The sequence below is a fragment of the Hypomesus nipponensis genome, chromosome 21 (assembly GCF_054491055.1).
Source record: "Hypomesus nipponensis isolate SF chromosome 21, ASM5449105v1, whole genome shotgun sequence".
NCBI classification, from domain to species: Eukaryota; Metazoa; Chordata; class Actinopteri; order Osmeriformes; family Osmeridae; genus Hypomesus; species Hypomesus nipponensis.
In genome coordinates this window covers 12627871-12651148 of record NC_140381.1, presented here as the reverse complement: position 1 = coordinate 12651148, position 23278 = coordinate 12627871, and the positions used below count along the sequence as shown (strand labels likewise).

At 39.5% G+C, this 23278-nt stretch overlaps 1 protein-coding gene across 4 annotated transcripts; it reads right to left on the bottom strand.

Annotated features, from left to right (window-relative positions):
- Positions 1-451: 451 nt before the first annotated feature.
- Positions 452-19997, bottom strand: aars2 (alanyl-tRNA synthetase 2, mitochondrial (putative)). 4 transcript variants are annotated; one of them, XM_084685370.1, is made up of 23 exons: positions 19715-19997; positions 19179-19367; positions 18577-18722; positions 17958-18149; positions 17474-17618; positions 17161-17306; positions 16630-16738; positions 16414-16452; positions 15956-16070; positions 15119-15246; positions 14762-14900; positions 14386-14555; positions 14189-14302; positions 11253-11393; positions 10854-10991; positions 9744-9847; positions 6720-6828; positions 5194-5319; positions 4958-5068; positions 4670-4753; positions 1139-1252; positions 826-965; positions 452-633 (listed from the first exon to the last, which is right to left on the bottom strand). In XM_084685370.1, the coding sequence occupies exons 1-23, from the start codon at positions 19967-19969 to the stop codon at positions 603-605; spliced, it is 2985 nt and encodes a 994-aa protein (XP_084541496.1). In that variant the 5' UTR covers positions 19970-19997; the 3' UTR covers positions 452-602. The 4 variants fall into 4 exon arrangements, with proteins under 4 accessions (XP_084541496.1, XP_084541497.1, XP_084541498.1 ...); XM_084685371.1 differs by having other exon boundaries at positions 838-965; XM_084685372.1 differs by having other exon boundaries at positions 452-965; positions 5212-5319.
- Between the last annotated feature and the right edge of the window lie 3281 nt (positions 19998-23278).

Here is a 23278-nt window from a genome sequence, read left to right as displayed (position 1 = left end):
CACCCACGGCGAGCTTGGAAAGTTGAGTGTGTATTTGTTTTTTTGTGGGGTGGGTGGGGGGCACCATCGTAACGTTTTTTGAGCAATTGAATCTATCTCTTGTTTTGCCTGTTTTGTGATATACATGCCTAAAAGGTGCGTAATATTTATATAGGCCTACTGAAATAATGTCGGCATTATAATTATAATAACTATGATGATTTTTCAGTTGGCAATTTTTTGGTGCCCCCTCAGGACTTGGTGCCCTACGCACAGCGTGTAGTGCGCGTTATGGGAGCGGCGGCACTGGATGCACCTGTATATCAGGCTGAAAAGTTGGTGGCCTACATGTCTTAACCAGTACTACTTGTAAATGCATTCTCTAGCCTTTTTGATGGTATCATCAAAAAGGTTTGTGCCATTTTATGTACATGTTGCTATGGATACTGGGACTGGCTCTCAGACACCTACATTTAGTAATTTTTTGTCACACCTTTATTGACAGCATAAGGTAATAGGACAGTGATGTAATTGGATAATTTGACTGCCAAAACGCCATGGGACTTCACTTGGTGAAATGTCACAAAGGAGAAAGGTATTTTCAAACAATGGCTTGGAGACCTTCATGAACTCCAGGAGGGGTCCTTTGTAGTGCTGTTTTCGTTTGGACAAAAAATATAATAAATATAATTAACAAAAATTCTTCAAATACCATTGGTATATTGTCCATGTTTCTTGTTACAACAGAAACAAACACCCTATATAGTACTCTTCAATAAAGGTATAATGTGCGTTCCCAAGCCAATAGAAGTTCAGGGTCCCTTGCAGTCTTTGCCCCGTGCGTACTGCTCTGCCCACCGGCATGCCTCTGTGATGTCCCTGGTACTCCCGGTGCCTTTAGCCACTGTGACAGAGCCACCAGCGTTCCCTCCTAGATGAGCACACACAGCCAGGGCCCAGTCATCCGCAGACAGTGCACTATAGCCCTGTGGGAAGTGATCGCAACAACCAATGGAGAGTTACACAGTTAAATGTTTGTGTGGTAGATCTTAACAGAATACAATAGAAAAGGTAGAGGGGTTTGACAAACCACTTGGATTGATTAAACTGTCTCCATATAGGCGACATGCTATACATGTGTATAATTCTAAAAGTTTACCTTTGGCACTTGGCAGGCACACAGCACTTTCCCAGATGGTGTTTGGTGAGAAAGTAGCATGACCAGACTATCAGGGGCTTTGTCACTGTACTGGTTGACTGTTTTCATCACCACCTGCACAGAGAGCAGAGTGTGTCAAATGCAATAACCAAGTGAAAGATATACACGAAGGACACCATTTAAATCAATATTAAAAGAAAAAGTTAGCTCTCGATACAGTTTAAAAGCCTTTTCCAATTTTAAGAACATTGCAAACGTCGTATTGACAGCCTGGCAGCTCATCTGAAATATGGTCAAACTAGCTTGGAATTTCTGTTATACTCCCAACACATACCAAATCCACCCAATCTCTGCCAAGCGTCGGATACGGAAAAGTCAATCAGGGACTGGTTGCCGGAATATCTAGGGGGGTCAGACGGCTGAGCGGCTAGGAAATCGGGCTATTAATCAGACGGTTGCCGGTTTGATTCCCGGCCGTGCAATTGACGTTGTGTCCATGGGCAAGGCACTTTACCCTACTTGCCCTGGGGGAAATGTCCCTGTACTTACTGAAAGTTGCTCTGGATAAGAGCGTCTGCTAAATGTAAATGTAAGATTTCAGAACTGTCAGAGTATGGAGGACTAAATGTGCCATAATTAAATAAATGCATATATTAATAAATAAATACATAAGTCTTTCATAAAAAAAAAAGAGTTTTTACACATTTTTAATGGCCCTAAAACGTGACCTGTAAAGGTTTATGCCTTGTATTGAGCTGTATAACGGTGCTGGCAGCCTGGACACAACCAAGACACACACACACTTCTCTGACCCTCTACCCGGTCATGCTCTTGCTTTAATGAACGTGACTGAGAACAGGCCACATGTTAACAATAACATTTCTGGTTAAAAGTGGCCCAATTGTGTTTTAAGACTGAAACTTGTATGTCTGTTTCTTGATTGACAGCTCAGGTCTGACAGTTTGCTCTCAAGTCAGTCCCCCCAGGATTTCTCTGGCCTTTTTTGTGATAGTTGCGGGCTAAAATTCCTGATTTTGCGGGAGCTAGTTGCAATGAAAGTTGTGGTGTTTTATAGGTCTTTCTTGCAATGAAATTGTGGGAGCAAGTGAAAGTTGCAATAAAAAGTTGTGAATTTCCCTCTTTGTAATTTTAAGTTATTGGTTGAAAAATTAGTAATTAATAAACAAACATTCAATAAAGAATAAAACCATTGAGAAATGGTACCCTAAATAACCTTACCAACATGCCAAACAAAAGATAACCAGGACTAAAAAAATGTAGCAAAATAGGCTTTACTTATCCACAACATGAAACAGATACCTATGGATCAACAAAATTCAAGTATACAAAAAAGTCAGTTAAACTCTAACTCAATACGGAAGTAAGGCGAAAGGGAGAGTGAGAGGACACTTCTCGCTCAGTATTCGTTCGTGCAATTGGCTGTCAACAGTTGATGCTGCTGATTGGCGGCTCACTGGCATGTCCGGCCTCCTGCCAGTGGCATGTACTTCCGATGCCACATGCCAGTTAAAGATTTAACCAGTGTTGGGAAAGTTCACTTTCTACATAAACTAGTTCAGTTTCTAGTTCACAAATTTTTAAATGAACTGGTTCAGTTCATAGTTAAATAAATCAAGATTTTGAACTAAGTTCACAGCTCCAAAAAATGAACTAGTTCAGTTCTTTTTTTCAATATGTTGCGAGCCATGTTATGTTGTCAAAATTATTTCCACAGCCCATATACAACCACAGACGGCAATTATTGTATCAGTATAACACTGAAACTGTGTCAGATTTATCTTCATATCCAATTTTTTTATCCTTTTCCAACCAGGATTTACATTCGGATTGAAGGGAGCAGTGTTGGGTTAATTAAGTAATTAAATTACTTATCCACTGACAAAGTAAAGTAAGGGATTACTGTTAATTTTTAGGTAATTTAATTACAGTTACTTGTAATGTACTTGCATTACATACCTCCTGTAAATTAGTCAAACAGTTCTGTATAAATTCATATTGAATTAAAATCGAAATGTATCGTTTTAGGGTAAAAGTGAATGCTGCCTCTTTAAAATCGTTAGCTGTATTGCCGTTGCACGGGAGATGCGAGTTTTTGCTGCATAAGCGTAAGCTCTAGCGGTTTGAAGTGGAAGATTTCGGACTGGGCGGAAGCAAGTAGCTCTAGCTGTTTTACCAAATGCAAATATTCCAAGTACTTTACCTTTTTGTCACAGGTTAACAAGAACATTAATGTCAAGTGCAAGCTATGTCCTGGGAAGAAAAAACGATACGTGGCTGCGGCTAGCACAAGTAACCTACTGAAGCACCTCACAAGGCAGCATCGACGAACAGTTTTCAGTGACCCATGTTCATCAGAATCAGAATTAGAAAGGGTTTTAATCGCCATGAAAGTTTGCACAGACTAGGAATATACTTTGGCATCGACAGATAACACCTCAGCAACACCTGTTAAGCAGGCAAAACTTGATTTTACATCGCCAGTGCAGAAAGTGTTTGAAGGTGAGCTTAATTGCAAACTAGATTGCAGGAAGAGATACTACTGCTGCGTACTGCAGAATCCTGTGATGTCATGTTTAACTTAAAGTTAAGCTTTTGTGTTATGCACATATTGTTTGATAACTAAAGATGAAAGAAGGTTACACGTGTTACTAAAATGTTAAGTTACATCAGGCTATGTTTTAATAAGGTAAAAGGCTATACTGTTCCAAGTGTGACTTGTATTTAATTATTGAAAGACTTTCCTTTCTGTTGTCTTTCCAGTCAAGGTTTATGGGATTGTAAGAAGTAATGCATTACATTACTTATTCAGTAATTAAATAACTTTTCAGAGACAGTAGAAGAAAGCACACAGAGTGATTGACTGGTTGGGCAACCCAGGATACAGGACTGTTAACGGTGTATTTTTCGCCTGGAAGTCTCTATAAATCTGGCACCTTATTGAACAAAATTAAAAAGAGTGAAAGTTTACAGACACCAGAATTAACGCGTTCACAGTATCGTTCATCAGGCAGTAATACAGTATGTTCAGTTCACGTTCACCAAAATTATGAACAAGTTCATGAACTTTTGTTCAATGAACGCGTTCAAGCGCAACGCTGGATTTAACCTCTACTGGTGAAAGTTGTGGGAGACGACAATGATTGGTCAAAGTTGTGGGAAAATTGCGATGATTGGTAAAAATTGCAACGTTGTGCTGAATTTGCGGGGAATCTTTGAATTTGCGTGAATTGGTGCGATCGCAACATCGCAAATTCCTGGAGGGTCTGTCAAGTGTCCAATCACAATGCTCCAAGCACATGAGGACAGCTCCATGTAATGGGTTATGTCCCTCCCCTTTGCATTTAAATTGAAATCTGTCTGTCACATCATTTAAATGAAATATGTATTTATTTTGAAAGACATGCAACTTCACATCACTTAAGAGATGTCTATTTATGTATGTTTCTATATTTATTTACTTATGGCACATTTAGTCCTCCACATCAGAGTAGGTCCTGAAGTAGGCCTTACCGATATTGAGTCTGTGTCTATGATATCCACAACCAGGCGCTTTGTGCTGTTCCTCTGGAGTAGAACCTGTGCTTTAACTGCAGCCTGCAACTCAGGCAAACACATGGCAAGTATAAGGGACAAAACCGTGCATTGTCTTTACTTATGCAATGCAATACTTATGCAACTTATGCATTCTAACTGAACGAAGTCTCAGCAAACATACAAACTAGATTTTGATTTAAGAAACACTGTTGAAAACCTGATCAAAGTTTGAATATTATTTCAATATTTAGTTTGTTAAGTTACCTCTTTGGTCTCTAGTTTCCTTATGGTTGTGTTAGTGGACCTTTGTAAACTTTTAAGTTGACTTTGGAGCTCTCTCCTCTGCCAATGGGGAATAGGAGTGGAATCCGCTGCCTGGATCACAGAACAGAAGGCAATTCAAATGTAACCCTGGACCTATGATAGGCATAGTTAAATAGTGTTGGCCTGAATATATATTCAAGAGACATTGAACTCAGTAAAGGAAACAAAACATGTACATCTGTCAGCAAGCCCACTTCCTTAGAGAGACGGTGGGCTTCTTGGAGTGAGGGGGCAGTGGCTGCAGCCAGCCGTGCAGCCAGAGAGCCCACCTCCTGGGCTAAAGCCTGGCCAGCTTCTCTAGCCTGTAGAAGGGAAAACACTGTCAAGACCAGCAAACCAGTACAGTCATGTAATCTATGTCACAACATATATTTACTAGTGCTGTCAGGTTAACGCGTTATTAACGGCGTTAACGCAAACCCAAATTAACGGCGTACATTTTTTTTCCGTGCGATTAACGCTCACTTTGGCCAAGCAAACTTTGTAGTTTTTTTTCACATGCTGTTGCATCAACTACCGATGGTAGAAAAACTACATCACCACACCGGATCTAGCTAGACCGGAAACAAATCAACAGGCACGCCACACACACTTGTTTGGCTTGCGAGCCGGCTAAAGAGTAGTAGCAGAGCCCGTTTACGGATATTAGACATTCTCTGGTAGTAGGTTAACGTTACGTTTTGAGTGGATGGCGAGCGTGAGACGCCGAAATGGATGCCAGTAAGATTCTGAATGGTTTACTTTTAAAAAGTTGCCAAATGGTTCCATTGACAAGACCAAAGTGATCTGTGTGTTTTGTCGTTGTAAACTGAGCTATCATCGCAGCACGTCCAGTCTGAAATACAACTTGATGGCCAAGCACACAGCTGATGCGAATTCTCCGCCCCCTCGTCAAAGCTAGGCGATTGCAATGTTGTTTTCAATAAAAAAAAATATTTGCACCAAGCAATCCGAACCACTTTTCCATGTTGATAAGAGCATTAAAGAGCATTTGAAAAAAGAATGGGAACAAAATAAATCAAGGGACATTTAGAATAGATAAAAATGTGTGATTAATTGTGATTAATTGCGAATTAACTATGACATTAATGCGATTATTCGCGATTAAATATTTTAATCGTTTGACAGCACTAATATTTACACAAAGAATCCTGCCTCAAATATCCTGGAGTTTGCATCTGGTTCAGGCTAAGCCTTTTGTTGTTCCATCTCCTGTTGTTCTTTGTGTAGAATGTAAAATGCACTTAATCCACTATAAAAGATCCAAACTTAAGTCCAACAATCAATCAGATCCCAGATATTTTGCTTTTTACTGTTCTTGTTCTAGGCTTTCAACACATTCTCCTTGTTTTATATTTGGTTGTATGTCTACAGTCTGTTTTGAGAAATACTATTTCAATAAAAGAGTGTTTAAAATGCATTCAAGCTTCCATCTCTGACATTATTATTATATCATACCATTATAATTACTTATGAGTTTTGTAAAATACTTGTACTACGAGTACTTTCTGTTAGATAGTATATATATATATATATTAGACAGTTAGTATACTGTATGTCAGACACGCGTGGGTCAAACACAAAATGCTAAAACTAAAATATGAAGTTGAAATGACCTCATTTAGTTTGGGCATTAAGAAGAACATGTTTGTATTCTTGATTCCATAAATTCCAGTCAGGTTTATGCTTGTATTTATGCTACCTGTGTGGCTTCATCTCCGGTCAAGGCCACGATGCGGCTGATCCCCTTCACTGTCTGCTTCTCAGACACGATGACCAAGTCACGGATCTCCCCCGTGCTCAGCAGGTGCCTGGAGGACACAGTGCAGACCACTGGCTCAAATACTGTCAAACTCTGGCCTTGCAAAGTTTACATCCCATTGCTTTACCACATGAAAAGGACAAAAAAAATGACTTACTTCTAAAACAGTATGTCTAAAGATTTATATTTTTCGTATCTCATGACCGGGACAAAATAAGGATAATTTAGTATCAGTCTGATTTTAATTTAACAATTTTTTGAACAATGGAAATTGAACCACTTAACCAAAGTCAGGGAGGGGGGATTACATTTAGTCATTTAGCAGACGCTCTTATCCAGAGTGACTTACAGTAATTACAGGGACATTCCCCCCGAGGCAAGTAGGGTGAAGTGCCTTGCCCAAGGACACAACGTCATTTGGCACAGCGGGAATCGATCCAGCAACCTTCTGATTACTACCAGACTCCCTCACCGTTCAGGCATCTGACTCCCATATGTATACAGAAACAAGGCAAGTACCACACATATGTCAAAGTACCAGAATGAATCCCTCTGCTGTACGGAGGAGCTGGGTATGGTGGAGGGACGCAGCACATACACAATGGTATGTTGGATATACCTGGGAGTGAGCGTATGTGTTTTACTGCTACCATAAGGCATAAGGCCCTATGAGACTGATGCCAGTCAGACAGCTGACAGCAGATGACATGCATGCAGTGGCCAAGTCCCTTGAACAAAGCTTCAGGTTCTTTACAGTCCTGACTTGAAATATGGTCACATAGCAGAACCATACATCGTTTGTGTCCCAAACGATGTTCTGACAGGACTGACATTTAAGCCTCCTGTTCCCCGACTTTTCCACTGCTCATGACATCACACAGTGGAACCACTTCATCCTATCATCGTTTGATCATCTGACAGACAAGTCTCCAAATCAAATCGTATTCATATAAACCTTTTTACAAGCAACGTCACAGAGGGAAAGACTCCCAAGAAAACAGAGAGGTAAAAATGAAGACACTTTGGGAGGAGCAATTTGGTGAGATACTAGGTCCTTTACGGAAGGAAAATATATTGCAGTATATTGGAAAATATAATGTGATAGGCAATATATGTCCATATATGGGATTTAATATTTATATTGCACAATACATTGCAACATATTCAACATGAATATATAATATGTGTTTATATATCCCAAAATATATGCAATTTTATATACCACCATAATGTATTCCGATTTATATGGGAAAATGTATTGGTAATATATGTAAAGATATAGTGTCACATGTATGTTAAATATATGGTAGAATATATTTTAAATATATGTAAAAAAAATATAGCAGCAATGGCTGATTCCTCTTTCTAAATGGCAAAATATTGTAAAATTGACAAAATAGATAATTACACCGGGATTACCTAGAAAACTAGACACTGTTTTGTCAACAAACAAAAAAAATGCCTATGCCTGGAGTCGAACCTGGAACCCTTGGTTTACCAAGATTGTGCAACCTCTCATCCAATTGAACCATTCCAAGATCAAGACTTTGCAGTGTTCAGTTACTGAAAAAAAAAAAAAAGGCGTTTCTCTTATGGCAATCATAGTCACATTTGGTCCAAGCTCAAACAGCTCAAACAATTCAGTCATATTTTCACAAATCAAGGTGAAACTTTGCAGGGTACTTCAGGAGGAAGTCACCTTATAGCCCATTCCTGACGGGGAAATATTTAATCGCGATTAATCGCATTAATGTCATAGTTAACTCGCGATTAATCACAATCGCACATTTTTATCTATTCTAAATGTCCCTTGATTTCTTTTGGTCCCATTCTTTTTCAAATTTTCATGCTCTTATCAACATGGAAAAGTGGTTCGGATTGCTTCGTGCAAATATATTTTTTATTGAAAACAACATTGCAATCGCCTGGCTTTGACGAGGGTGCGGAGAATTTGCATCAGCTGTATGCTTGGCCATCAAGTGGTATTTCAGACTGGACGTGCTGCAATGATAGCTCAGTTTACAACGACAAAACACACAGATCACTGGTCTTGTCAATGGAACCATTTGGCAACTTTTTAAAAGTAAACTTTCCATTTCAGAATCTTATTGGCATTTCGGCATCTCGCACTTGCCACCACTAAAAACGTAACGTTAGCCTACTACCAGAGAATGTCTAATATCCGTAAACGGGCTCTGCTACTACTTTATAGCCGGCTCGCAAGCCAAACAAGTGTGTGTGGCGTGCCTGTTGTTTTGTTTCCGGTCTAGCTAGATCCGGTGTGGTGTTCTAGTTTTTCTAACGTCGGTAGTTGTTGCAACAGCATGTGAAAAAAACGACAAAGTTTGCTAGGCCAAAAAGAGGGTTAATCGCGGGATAAAAAAATGTACGCCGTTAATTTGGGTTTGCGTTAACGCAGTTAATAACGCGTTAAACTGACAGCACTAATGTCTTTCCATATAATTGTACATATATTTAAAATATATTTTACCATATATGAAGCATACATGTGACACTATATGTTTACATATTACCCATACATTTTCCCATATAAAGCGGCATTATGATGGTTATTTAAGAATACATAATCGCATATATTTTTTGATATATAACCACATATATTATATATTCATGTTCCATATATTGCAATATATGGAAAACGGCAATCATTGCTGTATTCTGCAACATATTACATGAATATATATTATAGTTTCTAATATATTAGTAATATATTTGTCATCAATATATTATCCCATGTATTTCCATATATAATATATTGGTCAATGTAATGGAAAATAATATATTACAATATATTAAAATGTATTTCAAATCATATATTGTAAAACATTATTTTTCCTTAAGGGGTATACACCACAGGCTAAACATAGTCATACATCATACAGTCATACAAGAGTTGAGATAAAAATACAAATGTGTAAATGGATGTTGAACTACAAGTCTTACGTTCCACAACACAGCTCCACTGAGGTTGGCGTGTGTATTTGGGAGTTGAGCAGGCTGGACACAGGCATGGCCACAGACACCACTCTCACCGGGTCAGGATACACCTAGGGACAGGTGTTGCATATGTTTCAACACCACATAGGGTGATACCACACCTTTCACTCCTTCTGAAATTAAACTGAAACCCTTATTTCAGTGCCCTACAAAGCCAAAAGACCGTAACTCGCCGAAGTGTAGAACTGAGAAAAACTACTTCAAAGTTTTTGCACTTTCAAAGTAGTTGTCCTGCCAAATGCATTTTAGGTAGGACACTGGAAATCTAGCAGTTTGATGTTTTAGTGATTACACATTATCTAAACTAGACATTTTTGAAATTGTTGATCTTAAACTGCACTTTTGACCCATATTTTGAAGTTACAGTAGTATACCATAGTCTATCTTAAGTGGTCATGCCAAGGCAAAATACAGTAACTTCCGTTTCTTCGCTCACTTAGTTGCTTATCACGATATAAACTCTGTATTTTATAAGCCAATGTAACATACACGTGGATACCTGTCACAAGACTCACAAGACAAGAGTGTTTTTGATTTAACTGCCAGGGTAAGATACTTACAAACGACTCATGTTTGGGATGTTTGGTGTTGAATGCCAGCGAGTAGGCTAAGCTAATGCTAGATGTGTTTATTGTTGCTAGGTTACGTATTAGTTCAATTGAAACCATAACTCCATTTGAACGTTTGAGTGCCGCAAAACAAAGGCAAAGAACCGTAACTGATGTTACGGCATTCTGCATTGGATTTCTAAAGCCAAAGCAGGCTTTTGGAAGGTACGGTGAAGACAACAACCTTATTTTCTCTGAAAAACAGACGGGTTCATTTAAGATATTTGGCCACATGATAAAGCAGACCTTAACTGTTCCGAAAATGAAAAAAAATCATTTTCGACAAAATTGAAGTTACGGTCTTTTGCCTTTGCACGGCAACTGTTATGGTGAAGTTATTTGGGGGTGAAAATCCCAATAAAGGCATCGTGACTGTGTTTTGCTTCTACCCCAGTCATATCATACAAAGATGTCATTTCAGGTTACATATGTTCCTTGATCCAGTTACCTCATCAATTGTCCTCAGTCCTGGGATCTGGTTGGCCTGGGCCAGGGGGATCTCCTCCATGTACACACACTGATTGTCAGTGATGATGTCTTTGATGTTTCTCTCAATTTCTTGAAGCTGGGGAATACTCAAGGATCCCTAGAGAGACGTCACCATCAAACATAACACATTTAATAACATTATATTGCCCCCATTGTCTTATATTTTAGGAAATGGATGCACATTTTACAAATCCAGTAAAGCATTTTAGAGGATAAAATAATAATAAAAAAGACCCATAAGACCCCTAAAGACCTTAGTCTTGAAACTGAGTGAGCTGATTACATGGTGTACCTTGACACTGAGTGAGCTGATCACATAGTGCACCTTGACACTGAGTGAGCTGATCACATGGTGTACCTTGGCACTGAAGTCGAAGCGCAGCCGCTCAGCTGACACGTGAGAGCCCCTCTGCTCCACCGCTGGGCCCATAAGCTGCTGCAGGGCAAAGTTCAGCACGTGTGTGGCTGTGTGCTTGACCATACAGGCCAGTCTCTGGGCCTGGACCACAACACACATCCAACATGGCTGCTTACTATATTTACATTACATTTACATTTATGCATTTAGCAGATGCTTTTATCCAAAGCGACTTCCAAGAGAGAGTTTTACAAAAGAGCATAGGTCACTGATCATAACAACGAGGTAGTCCCGAACATTGCAAGCAGCCAAAAACATGAAGCATACATTGTGAAAAAACTAAACAAGTGCCAAAGGGAAGACCCATAAGAGCATGCAGTTATACAAGTTACAAAATAAAACAACATGAACCACAAAAAGTGCTAGTACAAGAGTTACTATATGCTTTCAAATGTATACAGTTTACATCCATCCATATACAGTCATACACAAAAGTATTAGCAGTGACAAACTTTGAGTTTTGCAAAGCTTGCTGGTTCAGTATTTGTAGATAATTCCTTCACGTTTCTATGGTATACTGGAAAACAATACTTTTATTGGCAAAAACATTAAACATAAACAAAGACTCCTCTTTTATAGCAATTGTGATAGTATTTTTGGAAATAGTTATAATGTATGTGTTTTATAAGTGGTAATCTGTAAGCTCCTTTGTTCATTGATAAAGGATTGACAGTGAAGGTAAGAAACTGTAGGCCTCATTTACTAACATTGCGACCGCAGCTTAATCTGCACTTTTGCCCAATCACAAATAGCGCACGGTGTATTTCCACATTTTGCGTGGTATTTATCAAACCAAATCCTCGTCGGGCAATCAGCGCCTACTCCGCCCTTTCGTGTTAATTAGCGCACCGTTAAAAGACGGGAGAAATCGCTTGCATGTTACTGCCACCATGGGTGAATCGAGGAAAAGAAAAAGAAGGTTCAGCAAACAGGAAATAAAAATATTGGTACACAAAGTTACAGCTAACATTAACATGTTACAATGGTGAAATACACCTCTCCTCCTATCTCTTTGCTCTTTTTATCCACTTTCCCTTATACCCTCCCAGCAGCGGTAATCTGCGTTTTTTATCAAGTGCGCTGCCTTTGTAAATACTGTTTTATGTTTTTACCCACTATTTTATGCCTGAAATGGGCGCAATCCTGTTAGTAAATGAGGCCCTGAGGCTCTGTAGGACACTTTCCTCTGGAGAATGGGTATAGTATCTTGTATGACTTTGTATCTTGCAAGTCAGATGGTCTTAAAGGTCCCATGACATGAAATGTTCACTTTAGGAGGTTATTTAACATTAATGAGTTCCCCTAGCCTGCCTATGGTCTCCCAGTGGCTATAAATCTCGATAGGTGTAAACCAAGCCCTGGGTATTCTTCTCCGCCTTTGAGAAAATGAAAGCTGAAACGCTCGGTTTTGAAAATCCTCTCCTTATGTCGTCATAAGGAGGAAGGTTACCTCCCCTTTCTCTGCTTTGCCCACATAGAGAATTTGGCCCACCAATGAGAAAATTACATACGACCATTATATTGGTTTTTCCTCAAGACATCATGGCTTGCAAACGACCGAAGCATGGCAGTTAGCCCCGCCTCTTTCTTCCTCATAGCATTTAAAGCTACAGACACAGAAATGGCACGTCCTGAGCAAAGCTCATTGTGGGACTGCTTGTAGTGGCTGTAATTCTGCACCAAGGCTGAATATCGGGAAAGAGACAGTATTAGGGGACCACTAAGGCCTATATAATAGCATCCAAAAACAGCATGGCATGGGATCTTTAAGGTATTTATGACTTTTATGATACCAAACTAGAATCCAGAGATGTGGAGGTTGGGGGACTCTTGAGTTCTCCTGACCTGAGGGAGTAGTTTTAGAGAGATCAGTTGATCCAGCTGCTCGGAACTTTTGGCCAAGGAGATTGGTGTCCTGTGTCCTGTTTGTGTTTAATTAATCCTTGTTTGAAGTCATCTTTACTATCTCCTCATTTAGAGAGGGAGCTGCAACATCAAATAACTTTGGGACACTTGGCCTGGAGTTGTCTCAAACTGAGACACTCTTGCTTAGAAACTTGTTGCTCTTGTTGGTTAGTGGTAACTGATTTAAACTTTTGTATTCGCTGCGAAATATTCTATTTTAGTTAATCTTATTTTATTTTTATTGTTGCTTGCTTTTTCTACAGGTACACTTGCACTTAGAGATTCATGTTATTTAATTGTAACTTCCTTAACTACATGCTCTTATAGTTCTTCGCCTATTCCTTATTTTTTGGTTGTTCACAATGTGTGCTTCTTTTTTTGGCTACCCGTAATGCTTTGGAGCTATCTTGTTGTTATTATCAGTGACCTATGCACTTTGTAAAGTTCTCTCTTGGAAGTCGCTTTGGCTAAAAGCGTCTGCTAAATGAATAAATGTAAATGTAATGTTAACTGTCACTAAATAGAGTTAGCCAATTACAGAGACCGCTACATTGATTGACATACAGAATGACCATTTGTTACAGTGTGCATGGATGTTCTTTACCACTCTTCCGAACGACCTGTAGCTTATAGCCTACGTGTCCTTATGATGTTATAACGTTATGACAGGTCACAGAGTACTCTGTTTTGTACAGAGTACTCATGTTTTGTACAAACTAAATAAATTGTAACCGCCATCTGACTATTCAAACTATACAGCACCGTCAGCATTTTCCTTCACACAATCAATCTGCTCTTATAATTCAATCAGAATGATAATGATCATATAAATACATATATATTTGTTTGTTTCTATATGTTTCGATACCTTTTTGTCTTAACATATATACACAAATTTGAACAAAGTGATTAAAACACATATGAAGCATATCTAGTTATTACAACATGTATTTACAATACATACACTGTACCTCATCAACATACAGCTGAACTTGGTCTCCTTTCCTGAGGACTTCTGCAGTGGTGACTTGATGGACTACATACCCCCCTGCGAGCTGCACCGACTCCACAGGGTACAAGACGTCCTGGACAGGGAAGGAACACAGACTGTTTGTTCTCCCCACGAGCTTAAGCTTTCACAATTCTGCCAAAGTTTGTGTGTACTGACCTGCAGTCCTTCCCTGATGAAGTAGCCATGGTCATGTGACTGGCCTCCCTGCTCAGAGTAGAAACAGGTGCGGTCCAGCAACACGCCGCAGCGCTGCCCCCCCCCCACCTGAGACACCAGAGCCTGCCCACAGTACAGCGCCTGCACGGTGGCTGAGCATGGATGGAAGACTGTGGGACAGGGAAAAGAGTACCCTTAGCACTGCAGTGCAGGTAATAAAGTATCTTTGCGGGTGTTGGAAAAATACACTTGTAGAATGCAGCAAGAATATAAGCTATTATTTTCAACAAATACATAATGCTATATTGCATGTTAATTATAGGGAGAACCTAAAGGCGGGTAATAAAACCCTGGCAGGACATGCCCAGTTTCCTACCATATTTGCCGTGGCTGCCAAGGCTGTAGTTGTATTTGGGTGAGTCGTCTGTGTGAGGGACTGCTTGCCTCTGCAGTTCAGCCAAACTGTGGACGTCCAGGGGGGCCTCCCCATCAGAGGCCTGGGTCTGACATGTCAGCTGCACAGGGAAGATAATAAACTGTTACTAATAATAATAATGTTATTTTCTAATGTGGGTTTATTGTACTCATATCGCTAAAAAGGATGAGCAGAGGGTTGGAACAAACATTCCTATTTTGTGGTCAGCGCTCACAATAGAAAGCTGGACTAGAGAGAAAGATGGGTAAAATGATAAGGATCCTAATTCTTTATCTTAAAAGCAGTCTCCGTGTATACCTTTTTGTTGTTGGTTGCCAACCCGTCCAGCTGTTTCTCGTCAACAGTCACACCCCTCTCCTCCAGCATTAGCTTGATGAGATCGATGGGAAAGCCAAGGTTACGGTGTAGGGACCAGGCCACATGCGCTGGGGAATATAAATCATATTTTACATGCAATGTATTGTTACTGTTTCTAGTGATAGGGAAACCAAAACGCTCTGGCTGGACCCCAGTTTCCATTACTGGTGAAATATCACGACTATAGATCAACCCTAACACAGCCATGGGGGTTGGGTTGATGTGTGTCCTATTTATTCAATGGCATTAAAGTTTTATCAAATCTAGATATAAAATAGGATATAGGCTCTACAGGATGTTTTCTTTCCTTGGAAACTATCATGTTTCCCCCACAAAATTAAGTACAGATTTTAAGAAGTTCGATAATCAATTTAGCCTTTTTCATTCTCCAAAACTATTTTTCTAAACTGTGTGCAGCTCACCCCAGTTATGTTCAGTGGTTGTCACACTTACAGCAAACATTTGTAAGGATTTGTAAAGCAAGAACATTTATATTTTTCTAAAAACAACTGTATCATGGAAGATTCAATAGCCTAGCTGCCCCTCAGGACATGTATTAAGAGTAGTGTCTATCTGGCTAACATCTTATCGCCCACAACAATATTGGCGATGACCGAGCAGAACTAGTATGGAATCTTGGTTAAGCTTTGACTCTTTTAGTCTGCCACGGTCAATATATGACTTCTACTGTTATCGTTTTTTGTTAGACACCCTTATTGGTAAAGCTTTTGTTACAGTACATATGGTGAGGATGAGAGGACTTGAAGACAAACTGACCTGGAAACAGGTTGTCGCTTGTCTCTTTCCTCTGAAGAGTCCTGTCAATCACCCTGCGCCCTTGCTGCAGAGATGACAGGAACTGGGCCTCATTCTCGTTAATTATATCCATAATCTGTTCAAAAGGATCAATGGATAACCTCTTGCAGGTGATTTCTATATTATGAGCATCACAACAAAAAAAATATGAAAATAATTACTACACTTTATATCCCACTTATAGTGCATTCTTATACATGCACTGTGTGCACGTGTATATATAATGTATATACATTAGATATATACATAAACACATTAAAACTGAAACAACTTACATGTTAGTGTACAAACATTTTCTTTGGTGTCTTATTGTTATTAACAAATTGTATTTAAACCAGTAAACAATGAAAGCCATGGCTTTGGTGTCTTAAAAATCCCTCTGGTCCAAATGCTACTGGTCTGCCATGACATCAACTTACTCGGCTAGTCTCTTTATGAAGCTCAGGATAAGCATCACCCTGTGAAGGAGAGGAAGATAATCCACTATAATGGAACCAGGTGGGGCAAGAGGTAAAGACTAATTATCAACTAAAACGTCAATTTGAAGGTTGTCAAGAATTTTGTTTTTGTATTTTAAAATGTTTGAATCTTTGATGGTTAGTTTGATGTGATGGTGAGTAGGTTTGTGTTCTCACCAAGACGAGGGCCACAGTGGGGACCAGGCCTGCCAGCGACCCCTCCGGAGCCTGCAGGATCTCTGCACTGTACCTCACAGCTCGCCTGAGGATGTGGCGCAGCACCAACCTGTAGTCAACACGCACACACCACTCAAATCAGCTTAATGAGATTTTCAGTGGATTATATTGTACAGTGTATGCGTATTTTGTGTATCCAGTTGAAAAAAAAATGGCAATTTAATCCATTTTGAATTTAGGGTCTCAGTCAACAACAAAGAAATCTCTAAGTATACTTTTTATTGATGCTGTACACATGTGCTTTAAATAGCCACCATCGGAGGTAGCAGCATTTGCTACTAGAGCCATGGAGCTGGGTTTAAATACAAGCTCTCAGTAGGCTACAACCTACAAACTTGAGTTTCTTGCCCAACCTACCATGGTGTGCTACAATGTGCAACCAGAATGTGCTAGAACGTGAGGCCAGAACGTGGTCGAACGTGTGACCAGAATGTGCAAGAAGGTGAGACCAGAATCAACAGTGAGACTCACTCTGCCCCAGACATGCCTGGGTAGACGCCATCGGCAATGCAGACTGAAAGGGTTCGAATGTGATCTGCGACCACACGGTAAGCCATGTCCACTTTCCCCTCATCTGCCATGCCAACTCTTCCCCTGTACTCAGGGCATTTAGAGCACTGAGCAGATCACACACAGAAACGGCAGTCAGAAACACAGTACTAGGAGAGATGGTAGACCACACTGACCTTATATACAACAATATTTCATATTTGAAGTGAAGGAAATTATGAATGAAAATAAAAGGTCCAAGAGGAGAAAGGTTTGAAAACCATTCTAGGCCAACCTGGTGGATGGCAGAGAGCAGGGGGCTAAAGAGATCAGTGTCATAGTTGGAGCGCTTCCCCTGGAGAACTGCCAGCAGTCTTTCGAGTCCCATCCCCGTGTCCACACTGAACTGAGGGAGCGGCCGCAGGCTGTGGTCTGCCTCTCTGGAACATGTCAGGGCCCAGAGTTACGTTTAGGCTGGTATAGCCCACGCAATCCACACATACCATGTCCATATACAACATTGGAATTAAATGTATTGTTCGTATGTTTTTTAAATTAATGGGTTTAGTCTGGAAACTGCTTATTAACTGTGTTAATTGTATTCATCCATTTATATCAGGCTGCATATCCACTGAGCACAATCATTAACATAAGATACCTGGAAAATGCCACTTTTCTTTTTAAATATTGAACATTATTTTACCCTAGAGTACTCTAATATATGTTGGTACTGGCCTAACTTTGTTAGCATCGAGGAGTTTATGGGTATCTGGCTTCACCTGTTGTACTGCATGAAGACCAAGTTCCAGATTTCCACCACGTCAGGGCTGTCAGTGTTGACCAGTGAGGCAGCATTACGGCCACCAACATGGTCATAGTGAATTTCAGTGCAGGGACCACAGGGGCCCGTCGCTCCCATTTCCCAAAAATTGTCCTTCATCCCAAAAGGCAAGAGGTGATCCTGAGGCACCCTGTCACACAAAAATAACAGTGTTTGGAACCACAAAGTATAACCTGTGTATTTTAGACAACTAAAAACACAACAAATGCCTAAGGTAACCCAGCAGAGACAGGGTTTTACCCTGTATGTTATAAGTGGGTTTAAGCAGTGTCAGTTCCATTCACTTAACTCTACAACAACGCAACCTTGTCGTGTCTGTTCATACAACACACTTTCAGCACACAACTACCCTGTGTGGTTTCAAAGTATGCTCAGAAGCCATGCAGTGTCTAACATCGGTTAAATCCACTTCCGTAAATCTAATCAACAGTTCACCCCGATTTACCTGTACCAGTCCATGAGTATAAAGAGTTACTAGAGAAACAAATACTTATTTCCAAATTGTTGTGGAACTGGGCGATAGAAACCAGTTGAGGGACAAGATCTAGGACACATACCCGATGCTCAGCCAGATCTGCCGTGTTTCCTCATCTGCAGGTAACCCCGAGGTGGCATCGCCAGCAAAGTAGGAGATGTAAAGAAGCTCCGGAGGTATCCCATACTCCTTTGTGAGCAGACGCCAGGCCATGGCACAAGCTTCCTCCTTCATGGTGACGGGAATGTTTATTACATGAGCTGAAGTTTGTTACTCGATAAAGTTTTACAAAAATGCTAACTCGCTCACTACTATGGGTATTTAGGGTTAAGTATTTAGACTGCATGTTACACACTGAAACCTATTGTGTGAAACCATGTGTAACACAGTCTTACGACCTGTTACACATGCATACTGATCCATACTTATCTCCAAACTGAAAGAAGCTACGTATGGATCAGTATGCATGTGTAACAGGTCGTAAGACTGTGTTGCAGGCTGTAAGGGTTGAAAACATTGCCTTGAGAGAGGCCCGGAGCTTTAATCTACAGATGATTTTCAATCCTCCATCCTCAGTGTCTGCTTTCTTTCCATCTGACTGAAGAGAAAATGGAAGCAAAGGAACGTGGACTACCACGTGTCCAAAAAAGCTAAAAACAGATTTAGGTTACCACACTTTCACACCTTGAAGTAATCCCCAAAGGACCAGTTTCCAAGCATTTCAAAAAATGTATGATGGTAGACATCTCGGCCGACATCCTCCAGGTCATTGTGTTTCCCCCCAGCACGGACACACTTCTGACTGTTTACCACACGACGGTAAGTAGCCATTTCACTACGAGGGTCCACTGCTCCCAAGAATATGGGTTTAAACTAAGTGAGGGGGAAACAATACAAACGTAGTCACCTTCCAAGAAAGTGTCTGTAATTAAATAATAAAAGAACTTGCCCCTCACCAAGGTTATGAACATACATATGTCATGTCATTACATTGGGTGTTTTGTAGAATCAATTAAAATCACATTTTGATTAGAAAAATGACTGGGCAGAGAAAGGAAAGAGAAACAATGACTTGACTGATCTCTCCACAGTCAGATTCTACTAGGATTCAAAATGTATTTCAACTTTGGCATGTAGCCTACTATTGATTTTTTTTTATACCATTTCTGGCTAAATCAAAATGATTGTTTCAATAGGTAGCGTTAGTTAAATAGAGTTACCTGGTTCATGCCTGCGTTAACGAAAAGAAGACTTGGGTCGCCCCTTGGTCGAACTGGTGAGGATGGCACACATTTGTGCTGTTGATGTACCTCGAAAAAATCTATAAATGTCCGGCGCACTCTTTTAGATGTGAAATATCTTGTATTCGGAGAGTATGACCTTGGTATGCATTCTCTTAACCTTAATAAATGGGTTAAACTGACGTTTATGAATGCATTACTACGGCACTTTAAAATTCTCATGTGCGCCGCCATCTTGGCTGGTTAAGGTCAAAGGGTGAAGTCTAGCGGTAACAAATCACTCTTTTACCATTAACAAAATAAAAAAATATTTTGGTATAATTTAATATACACACAGTACAATACATTGCAAAAAGGATGTTTGAGTGAGGAATAACGTGGTCCCGGTTCTTGGCATATGTATATGGTTATTGGGACACCACCGGATATAGAATCAGGAAATGACGTACTCGAATGAAGAGAGTTCTTACAACTTCGGCCCAAGCCCCCACCCTTCGCCCCTCGGCTTGAAGCAACGGCCCCGGTGGATGTAGGTGGTATTGCATTACGGTTAGGTTTCCGACTTTTCCGGTCGTTTTTATTCTATTAACTCCAGTCAACATTTACAAAACTATCTCCCCCAATAATTTTTGTTCGATTCTCGAACCTGGCTCATACTACTAGCTTTTTCATAGAATAATTTATCCCGATTTTTGCTAAGTTTGAGACCAATCCGAAATGTGTAAACTAGCACCCCATTTATTTGCCTACGTCAATAAAAGTTGCCTGCAAATGTGCTTGCGGATACTAACAGGGCACGAGCACAATAGTTCACATTGGCCGATAGCCGATTTACATGGAGCTGAATGAGCCATAGACTTATATTAAATGAGCACAGGGAGAACTGGCTTGAGTTGCCTGCCCTGTTGCAGCAAGTTAAGCAAATGTCACACATACATGACATGTTGTTAATATAGTTTATTCCCGTTATTTTAAAACAGATTTGATTTTTCGTAAAAACGTTCATGACATGATGGCAAATATAATATGTTAAGCGCGAGCATAGATTGTTGACGTCTATCTGGAGCAAAGACGAAGATTAATACTTTAACCGGTAACCACAATAGGAAATTATATAGGCCTATATTTAAATAATATTAGTCTTGCCTTCAGAAGCTTTTGTTAAACACACCCATTATTCTTTTGTTGATCGTGTCATCAAGCCAGACTGCTTTTGTGGGACAATGAAGGTCCTCGGTGACTAAATGTTTCACCCCCACTTACATCTGATGGAAACGTCGTGTAGCCTATATGGTTCTTCGAATATTCCCCTTTCAAAGGCAAATGTCCAATAAAGTATATTTTAGACACAGTTCTCAAGCTTTAATTTATTACATTATTACCAAGTCTTGTTAGATCACATTATATCCATTAATAGGCGTTTGGTTAGGATGAACATATAAAACACATGGCCATATTTCTACACTGATGTTAAATTGAAGGCAGTGTGAAGAAAGTAAGCTATGCTAAGTCTGCATTATGGAAGATTTCGGTTACCAAAATAACTAGAAAGCTTTCTTTGCCTGGCGAGAACAAAGACGGAGCTGTTCATGCTAACAGTTTATTTCATCCGATACAATGCGTTGGAAATCATACTTATATCACAAAGAAGAAAAGCAACCTATGTGATGAGTTCCATCTAGAATAGCCCTATATTTAGCCCTATAGCCTATTTCTAAAAAACAAGTGAAAGGAATACTATACAGTGACAGAATACATTTCCGTTAAGTTTGCATCATGTGTCTGATTCTTATCGGACTTGTACCCCATTCTGCCACTGCAATGCCTTAGCTCACACGCTCGTAACATAGGCTCGTAACCATATCAATCTATGCTCGCGACTGGTTGTCGCAAAGTATGACGTGTACAGCTAATTGCAAGCGTGCACGAGGTCTCGGAGCTAGGCTACTAAAGGAGATAGACAAATTGATATTCAATTTCATCTGGAAAAATAAGACACATTATATAAGAAAGACTGTTCTTATGGATTCCTATGAAAATGGTGGACTAAATGTATTGGATTTCGGTACTTTAAATAATACTTTTAAAATAAATTGGCTGAAACAGTTTTTTGGAAACCCCTCTTCAGTTTGGAATTTGATACCTCTCCATGTGTTGTCTAATCTTGGTGGCTTAGACTTTTTTCTTGCTAGTGACTATGACATTGACAAAATTCCTGTGAAATTATCTGCGTATCACCGACAAGTTTTTTTGGCTTGGTCTCTCATATACAAACACAATTTTTCTCCTCACAACTATTTGATCTGGAATAACAAGAATATTTTATATAAACACAAATCTCTCTTTTTGGAAAATTGGGTCTGTAATAATATCTTGCGGGTAGATCAATTATTTAATGAGAAGGGTCGTCCTTTCACTTATGAGGAGTTTCTTGCTAAATACAGGATTCCAGTCACACCTGGGGATTATGCAAAAGTCTTTGGCGCAATACCCTCTGGTATTTGTATGCTTTTTAAATCTCAGCCAAGGGTTACACTCCAAAATTGTCCCCTTGTGCATAATCCTGTTACAGACTCCCCTATAGGCAAAACCTGCTTTTCCAATACTGGTAGAAATAATAATAGAACTATCTCTAATATCTATTAGAACTTTGTTTCAGAGAGATATAACTACGGTGTCTTATGTTATTCCTTACTGGAATCGTTTTGTCAATGATATTGTTTGGAAGAATGTATGGCTTTTACCTAATCTATATTTAGTCACAAATAAAGTGAAGGAAATTTATTTTAAACTTATCCATAAATGTTATCCAGCAAAAAGCTATATTAAGAAAAGATTTAAGAAAGACATTGATGTTGTTTGCACTTTTTGTAATGAATGTGAAGAAACGGTTGTGCATTTATTCTGGCATTGTCCAATTGTAAAAGAATTTTGGCAAAATCTTTGTAAGTTTATTACTGAAAGTATTGAGGCTGATTTTTGTTTATTCTGGAAGTATGTATTGTTTGGGCTTTTTGACAGTTCCAGGAAAAACAACTGTGTATATATAATTAATCTTATTATTATTATGGCCAAGTATCATATTCATAGATGCAAATTCATGGGAAGAAAACCTTGCTTTATTGCCTTGAACGGAGAGCTCAGACAGTATATTTTTTCAATAAAAAATTCTCTTAAACAAAAGGCCATTAAAACAGTAAAAATCTGTAGTAGTTTAAATATATTAATGTAATGGTTTATATCCCCTAGCGTGATTTTTTTTTTTTATGTTTACTCCGAACGTAAATGATGTTTTTTTTTTACTTTTTGTATCTTGTAAACTGCAATGCATTTGACTTTGTTGAAATTGCTAATAATTTTTTTTTTTTAAAAAGGTCTCGGAGCTAGAGAAAAAAAGAGCCACTGTTTAAAGCTAGACCGGAAGACACGGAAGTGGAAAGATGGCTGCGTCCAGTCTCGCGGTCTCGCTTGCCTCACTGCGCCACTGAGCACTTTTCATAGAAATGAATGGGGACGCCATCTTGGAAGACAGAAGTAGCTGTC